Source organism: Staurois parvus, unplaced genomic scaffold (genome assembly GCF_062004578.1).
Source record: "Staurois parvus isolate SC_StPar_1 unplaced genomic scaffold, SC_StPar_1.0 ptg000289l, whole genome shotgun sequence".
NCBI classification, from domain to species: Eukaryota; Metazoa; Chordata; class Amphibia; order Anura; family Ranidae; genus Staurois; species Staurois parvus.
Genome location: NW_028318085.1, coordinates 1,759,952 through 1,768,823, shown reverse-complemented (window position 1 = coordinate 1,768,823; position 8,872 = coordinate 1,759,952). Strand labels below are relative to the sequence as shown.

Genomic DNA, 8,872 nt, shown 5'->3' with positions numbered 1-8,872 from the left:
ATATAATCAGGGGCGTTCCTAGGGTTGGTGTCACCCGGTGCGATAACACTTGGTGACACCCCCTCCGACAATCCCCGCAGGATGGTTCGGATCTGCAGATTGAGCATAATGGATCAGACTCCGATCCATTATGCTCCCCAATCCGCAGACCCGATCCATCCTGCGGGGATCATAGGCATGCAACCTATACGGGGTGACACCGGACCCGCTCCACAAAAAGGTAAGTTGTAAAGAAAGCCGACGATCCCCACAGGATGGATCAGATCTGCAGATTGAGCATAATGGATCAGACTCCAATCCATTATGCTCCCCAATCCGCAGACCCGATCCATCCTGCGGGGATCGTAGGCATGCAACCTATACGGGGCGACACCAGACTGCTCCACAAAAAGGTAAGTTGTAAAGAAAGTCGACGATCCCCGCAGGATGGATCCAATCCCCGCAGGATGGATCCAATCCATCCTGCGGGGATCGTTGGCTTGCTTTACAACTTACCTTTTCGTAGAGCGGGTCCGGTGTCACCCCGTGCGGTAGGTGTCACCCAGTGTGGCGCGCACCCCTTGCACCTGCCTTGGGACGCCACTGAGTATAATACAGATATTTTGGCAGGTTAAGTTGACAAAGTTATATAATCGGACTGGAGCTGCCTTCTATCATAACCTTGGCATTGATCTTAGGTCTACTGTCCCTGTAGAAGCCTTTCATCTGTTGACAGGACACAGGGAAGAAGGTGACCCTGGCTAGTCCATAAGACTGGTTCTGGCAGGGACAGGGCAGCAGAGAGATCTGATGATCAGAGAGGGAACTGATTAATGAGCCATTGCCCATGTCTCTTCTCTGCCAGGCCCCGAGGCCTGATCTGCTAGATACTGACTGATAGTCATCTGAATAGGTCACAGGTGAGTTATGTTAAGTGGTGCGCGATTGTTTTTCCCATCGTTATGAAAAACCTATTAGCGTGCACGGATCAGTGCTCCTATCCCTGGCTCCTGTCCACAGGCCATACGACTGGGTTTACTCCTATTCAATGCTTCTGAGCCAACACCACTACGGCTGTGTTCATCTACCATCATACTGGGCATGTCTGTTCATAGAAAACAACTAGAATTCGGCTTTTCCAGCTCTGACCTCTAATACACACACACATGATAATACCATTGCTTAGGATTAGTCGCTCAAGAATCCAGTGCTGTCACAAATGGGAAGGGAGAAGGATCCTCATCCACATACAACATGGAGCTAAGGGAAACAAAGGAAAGGTAAGAATCAGCAGATGATTGGATCATCACTATTGCAAAGTTGTTGCTTTTCCCTATACAGATAAAGAATTAGCTCACTTTACGTCCCCAAGATATGAAAAGCCACTGGATGCTTTACAACCTGTGCAATACTTTATTTCAGTAAAAGTCTGATCGCTGGAGTCTAACTTTCATACAGTACAAAATAGTCCATATACTGATTAGTTCTGTTGATTGGTAAAACATTTAAAAAAGGACCAGTCCACCCAATACAAGTATTTTAGCCTCGATGGATTCCATACTTAATGCAAACCTTACTTAACTGCTTCACGCCAGCCGTACGCAAATGTGCAGCCTCCCGGCATCTGGGCCTAGATGCTGGGCGGCCGCACATTTGCGTTCATGTAACAAAAAACATGTGGCGAGAGCCTACGCCCTGCACGCTCCCAGCACACGTGAGGTATTCACGGAAAGGTCCCGATCCGCTCTTTCGATTGGGACCTTTCCCGATCATGTGACCGGCCGTGACGTCACGGAGGCCACATGACACTAAGCCACGCCCACCTCCCGGCGCAGGAGCCCCTTTTCACGCCGGGACGATCTGGCGTGAAGGGGTTAGGAGAGAGAAGCTGCCATTGCAAACCTTTTTCCAAGAATGATAGTTGCCTGTAATAATTCAAGTCACTACCCCAAGAAGAAGCATGCACATCAGGAAAGGCAGAGTGAGATCGGAATGCCTAATCTGCATAGTTATTGCAGGTCTGTAACTCAAAGCATTGAAGGCACTATATCAGTATGTCAGGCAAGCAACTAGCATTTTCAGAAGAGACTTGAGTATCAGCCCTCATATTTCTCAGTAGTGGTCTCCTATCAGCTTCTTATATACTGCTCAAAAAAATTAAAAGAACACTTTTTAATCAGAGTCTAGCATCAAGTCAATTAAACTCCTGAGATATTGATCTGGTCAGGTAAGTCGCAGAGGGGGTTGATAATCATTTTCAGCTGGTTTGGTGTTAATGAAACTAACAACAGGTGCACTAGATGGGCAACAATGAGACGACTCCCAAAACAGGAATGGTTTTACAGGTGGAGGCCACTGCCATTTTTTCCCTACTCACCTTTTCTGAATGTTTTTCTACCAGTTTTGCATTTGGCTAGGGTCAGTGTCACTACTGGTAGCATGAGGCGATACCTGGACCCTACAGAGTTTGCACAGGCAGTCCAACTCTTCCAGGAAGGCACATCAATACATGCCATTGCCAGAAGGATTACGGTGTCTCCCAGCACAGTCTCAAGAGCATGGAGGAGATTCCAGGAGACAGGCAGTTACACTAGGAGAGCTGGACAGGACCGTAGAAGGTCCTTAATATGTCAGCAGGACCGGTATCTGCTCCTTTGTGTAAGGAGGAACAGGATGAGCACTGCCAGAACCCTACAAAATGACCTCCAGCGGGCCACTGGTGTGAATGTCTCTGACCAATCAGAAACAGACTTCATGAGGGTGGCCTGAGGGCCCGACGTTCTATAGTGGGCCCTGTGCTCACTGCCCGGCACCATAGAGCTCGATTGGCATTTGTGAACACCAGAATTGGCAGGTCCATCACTGGTGCTCTGTGCTTTTCACAGATGAGAGCAGGTTCACCCTGAGCGTATGTGACAGACATGAAAGGGTCTGGAGAAGCCGTGGAGAACGTTCTGCTGCCTGTAACATCGTTCAGCATGACCGTTTTGGTGGTGGGTCAGTGATGGTCTGGGGAAGCATATCCATGGAGGGCCACACAGACCTCTACAGGCTAGACAATGGCACCCTGACTGCCATTATGTATCGGGATGAAATCCTTGGACCCATTGTCAGACCCTACACTGGTGCAGTGGGTCCTGGGTTCCTCCTGGTGCACAACAATGCCCGGCCTCATGTGGTGAGAGTATGCAGGCAGTTCCTGGAGGATGAAGGAATTGATACAATTGAATGGCCCCCACACTCGCCTGACCTAATCCAATAGAACACCTCTGGGATGTCATGTTTCGGTCCATCTGACACCACCAGGTTGCACCTCAAACTGTCCAGGAGCTCAGTGATGCCCTGGTCCAGATCTGGGAGGAAATACCCCAGGACACCATCCGTCGTCTCATTAGGAGCATGCCCCGATGTTGTCAGGCATACATATAAGCACGTGGGGACCATACTGAGGACCATTTTGAGTTGCTGCAATGAAAATTTAAGCAAAATGGACTAGGCTGCTGCATCATTTTTCCACTTTGATTTTCAGGGTGTTTTTGAATTCAGTCCTCTGTAGGTTGATCATTTTAGTTTACATCAAACGATGGGACATCCTTACGTTCCTAACACATTACCCAGTCCATATCAGTATAAATATCTAGCATGACATTTTTCCCCATTGAGATCTGATGTGTTCTCAAAAGTGTTCCTTTAATTTGTTTTTGAGCAGTGTATATTTTGTGGTCTCCAGGGTTCTCAGATCTTTCCACTTTTGAACATAATAAGTAGATCTCGCTTTCCAAGCTGAGGTTTCCTATGTTCTATGTTGAGGCATGCAAATTTGGAAGCTTCTTGACACATAAGGAAGGAAATGTCAACATGGAGGAATGGCACAGTCAAAAGACCAGGAGGGGATATCTCCCAACTACAGTTCCCAAGATATAGAAACGGCAAAGTGTGATAATGCACCACCATCTGTCTATAAATGCAACATCAATTTTGGGTAGCCTAACCCTTTAAAGACAACCAGTCATGACAGGGATTAATCAAGAACCTGAACATTCAACCTTAAATTATAGCTATGTAGGCTTATTTATGAAAAACATATTTTTGTCTTGTTTAATGTAAATCGGTCTGTGTCTAACACTTCATACAGACCTTCAAAAGTTAGCTGAAACCTGACTTTAACCCTGCCTCTAAGCATGTAAACAGTATTAAATAATATAATTCCAAAGTTTGGACAGTAAACAGCTACAGTACCCTATTAGCTAAACGTGTTATAGACACTCAGCAGTTGGGAGACCATTCACAAGTAGGGATGAGTGAATTTTATCCCAAATTTTGGAGAAAATTTGAAAAATTTGGGCACATTTTCACCAGTTTTGCATGAAGTAATTTTTATTGAGAAAAAAAAAAGTTTGTTTTATTTCACATACAAACTCTTAAAACAATACAAACCCACCAATTCCCCCCCCCCCCCCATTGAAAGATAAACATTGATATGGTTGGCTCTCAAGATACACAGTTGGTAGGAAAAAATAGTTGCTGAAATGTAATATGTGTAATCCAGCTGGGGTACTGGTACCATTTAACTTGGAATCTCTGTGGAAAGAACTCAACTGTGAGATATCATAATAGTGGGAATGTAAAGCATTGTTACTCATGTGTATTGGAGTCGTAGAACTGGTGTACTAATAAGATAGTTTACGATCGTCAATGTGTGAGAACCAATGTTCCTGTGATCTCAAAGTTCATACACTGTGTCTCACTGTAGTATTTGCTAATTAAAGAAAAAAAAAAAAAAAAAAAAAAAAATAGAAAAAAAAATTGAGGATAACAATAAATGTGGTATTAAAAAAAAAAAAAAAAAAAAAATTTGGAAAATGTTGAGGATTTGCTGAGGTCCATTTTTGTGCGATTCCTTTCCTTGCCTAAAAGAACAAATTGATTATGGGAGTTAAAGTGGTCGTAAAGGCTTACATTTTTTTCTCTACCTTAATGCATTCTATGCATTAAAAGTGTTCCTAAACCCACAACAGTAAAATCTGTCTGTATATGCAGAAAAGCATGCTGGTTATACTCACTGTGCAACCTAAGGAGTTAATTCTCTGCATTGTGTAAAAAGGCCGTTTGATCCCGATTGCTCTGTTCCTCCCCTTGTTTAAGCTACCACCTCATCTCCTGATAAGACAGACTGAATGGTAGGCATTTTGCATATGCTCAGCTTGGTGTGTATTGCTAGAGGTTTTTTTGTTTTTGGGAGAGTGCATTTGATCAGCACAGGGACAATCAGCACTGTCCAGACAGAGGTCAGGGGTTTTCCATCCTCCTAGAGCACAAAGAAAACTTCTCCTACAAGCTTTAGCTAGTGCTTGGCTGAACACTGATAGAAGTAACAAGATTGCTCTAACTGCTGATGAGAAAAGGTATTTAGCAGTTTATATTTACTAAAATAATTGCATTTCCATGTTGTGTGAATTGTGGGAGACCAGATAGATATAGTGAATGCGGGGTCCAGGGAGACCAGAAATAGTGAATGCAGGGTCCTGGGAGACCGGATATAGTGAATGCAGGGTCCAGGGAGACCGGATATAGTGAATGCAGGGTCCTGGGAGACCGGATATAGTGAATGCAGGGCCCTGGGTTTAGTAACACTTTAAAAGGTTAAAAAACCTTCCATGGACACAGGGGTCTATCATGAAAGCAGTGGGCCCATGTGCAAGATCAAATGTGGGCCCTAGGCATAGGGAAAAATAGAAATGTGAGCATGGTTTAAATTTTGCTAAATATTGGGCGTGCCTTAAAGGGGGTGTGGTTAGAGTGTGATCTGATTTACATCAGCACGTGATGTTAAATAGGGAGTGTACAGTGCAGAGTTTACGGCAGTGTGTAGTATGTGCAGGGAGAGGAAAAGGGAGTGTATGGCGGCAGGTAGTATGTGCAGGGAGAGGGATGCAGAGTGTATGGCGGCGGGTGGTATGTGCAGGGAGAGGGATGCAGAGTGTATGGCGGCGGGTGGTATGTGCAGGGAGAGGGATGCAGAGTGTATGGCGGCGGGTGGTATGTGCAGGGAGAGGGATGCAGAGTGTATGGCGGCGGGTGGTATGTGCAGGGAGAGGGATGCAGAGTGTATGGCGGCGGGTGGTATGTGCAGGGAGAGGGATGCAGAGTGTATGGCGGCGGGTGGTATGTGCAGGGAGAGGAAAAGGGAGTGTATGGCGGCAGGTAGTATGTGCAGGGAGAGGGATGCAGAGTGTATGGCGGCGGGTGGTATGTGCAGGGAGAGGGATGCAGAGTGTATGGCGGCGGGTGGTATGTGCAGGGAGAGGGATGCAGAGTGTATGGCGGCGGGTGGTATGTGCAGGGAGAGGGATGCAGAGTGTATGGCGGCGGGTGGTATGTGCAGGGAGAGGGATGCAGAGTGTATGGCGGCGGGTGGTATGTGCAGGGAGAGGGATGCAGAGTGTATGGCGGCGGGTGGTATGTGCAGGGAGAGGGATGCAGAGTGTATGGCGGCGGGTGGTATGTGCAGGGAGAGGGATGCAGAGTGTATGGCGGCGGGTGGTATGTGCAGGGAGAGGGATGCAGAGTGTATGGCGGCGGGTGGTATGTGCAGGGAGAGGGATGCAGAGTGTATGGCGGCGGGTGGTATGTGCAGGGAGAGGGATGCAGAGTGTATGGCGGTGGGCGGTATGTGCAGGGAGAGGGATGCAGAGTGTATGGCGGCGGGTGGTATGTGCAGGGAGAGGGATGCAGAGTGTATGGCGGTGGGCGGTATGTGCAGGGAGAGGGATGCAGAGTGTATGGCGGCCGGTGGTATGTGCAGGGAGAGGGATGCAGAGTGTATGGCGGTGGGTGGCATGTGCAGGGAGAGGGATGCAGAGTGTATGGCGGGGGGTAGTATGTGCAGGGAGAGGGATGCAGAGTGTATGGCGGTGGGTGGTATGTGCAGGGAGAGGGATGCAGAGTGTATGGCGGGGGGTAGTATGTGCAGGGAGAGGGATGCAGAGTGTATGGCGGTGGGTGGCATGTGCAGGGAGGGTGGTACAGAGTGTTTAGCATGTGCACACAGAATTCCCCCCCATCCGCTCCTCTCACCCCTCGGCACCCAGCAACCTCCATCCTTGCCCATAGAACCACCATCAGTGCTGGACGTTCCAAAGCCCCTCTCAGCTTCTCCTCCATACAGAAACCGACACAGCTCTACTCACAGCTGCCAGTGCCAGGCTTCTTTTTTTCTCTCAAGCAGACTCCCTACATTGCCTTCTCAGATACAGGACTCAGATCCAGCCTTGGTACCCGCAGCAGCTGGTGGGACAGCAGTGCTACAGGAGAGGGGCCAGGCACACAGGGGTCAGCAGAGAGAGATCAGTGCGGATACGGAAAGATGCAATGCCCTGTGTTTCTCCCTGCAGCTAAAAGCCGGTGAGGGGGAGAGAGAAACCATCTTTCAGTTACTGCAGGGAGAGACACAGATACAAGAGGACCAGTGGTACCCCTCTATCTGCTCTGGTGGTAATAACTCTGCCCCTGACATGTATCATCCATGGTTGCAGTGTCTGCCGGAGCAGTGAATACCCTGCACCCATGGATGATACACCACTGCTTGGGAGAAGAAAAGTAATACAATAGTGTTGATGATGGATCCCATTGTTACTTGGGTAAAACACGCACTTCATTCTCCCAGCCATATCTACCCAGCAGAGTAACTTGGTTTTGATGACAACACATAAGAGAAAGGTGTATGTGAGAAATCACAAAAAGGTCACCATTTTGGTGAAATTCACTGGAGTAGCGAAGGTGAAATTAACAGGAGCTTTCAAATATTTTTTCTGATAATTTGCTGATCTAAGCCATCCTCCCTTCACAGCTACATACTTACCTACAGTAGTTCAGGTACCCTGTCCAGCTGCAGGTCTACTTCCAGCTGACTAGTCCTCTTCTTGTGCCCATGTAGTGGACATATCATGGAAAACGTAAGAAGGGGACACATATACCGCTTTCATAAACAAGCCTATACAGTTAAGATGAATACGGAGATGTGTGCATATGCTCAGTCATGACTGGTTCTCTTTAATTTACTCTATAAGCAGAAGATAGTTCTGGATAGATTTAGGAACAGGCAGCTCAGTCACTACATTTGAGAGCAGACGTTCTCCAAGACTACGCCTAACCACTCTCCTCGCAAGAGCTTTCAAAGACCCAGGTTCTGAACACAGCTTGAGAAGGCGTTGGCACAATTGAGCATGTCGTGCCGCCTCAGGGGGCACACCTCCTTCCCTTCTCATCCGCAGATTCCCACAAGCTCTGTGCAAAAGTTCCAGGCATTGCTCCTCCCTCTCGCCGCCCAAACCTCTGCCCATCAGAGCCGCGAGCCTCCCGGCAGGGTACATCCCCTTGAGGTTGGTGGTATCAGGCACTGCTCCGTAGTCTAAGAGCAACCGAACGCTCTCCAGATTGCCTTTCATGACGGCCCAGCTCAGAGGTGTGTCCTGATTGTAATCCAAGGCGTTCACCTTGGCTCCGCCCTCCAGTAGCACCAGCACGCAACTGTCCATGTTTTTGAAGGCTGCCCAGTGTAAGGGTGTGTCCTGATTGCCATCCAGTGCATTGGGGTTGGCGCCATACTCCAGCAGGATCTCCACACAGGTTTCATCCTTCTCTGCCGCATAGTGGAGAGCAGTGCGCTGGTATCCATCTTTGGCGTTTACCTATAAGAAAGGATAACTTAGATGTGACAATGCATATTGTCCTACGAAGAAAAAAAAAATTACCTTTATGGACATTGGGTCAGTAATCTTGAAACCCATTTTACATAAAAAGTCAGAAAAAAAAGGAGAGGGGGAAAAAAAACCCCTAAATTCAAGAAATGCTCTTCATCAATGTCATGAATTTTATCAAAAATGTAGAAGAA

General features: G+C 47.6%; 1 protein-coding gene across 3 annotated transcripts in view; it reads right to left on the bottom strand.

Annotated features, from left to right (window-relative positions):
* Positions 1-1,369: 1,369 nt before the first annotated feature.
* The window catches only part of ASB8 (ankyrin repeat and SOCS box containing 8), a 39,644-nt gene continuing 32,141 nt past the window's right edge, over positions 1,370-8,872 (bottom strand). For 2 of the 3 annotated variants that reach the window (XM_089682431.1, XM_089682432.1), the window contains one exon: positions 1,370-8,669. In XM_089682431.1, the coding sequence (XP_089538557.1) occupies positions 8,037-8,669 (633 nt within the window). In that variant the 3' untranslated portion in view covers positions 1,370-8,036. The remainder of the gene's footprint in view (positions 8,670-8,872) is intronic. The other variant, XR_016313477.1, reaches the window with a different exon arrangement.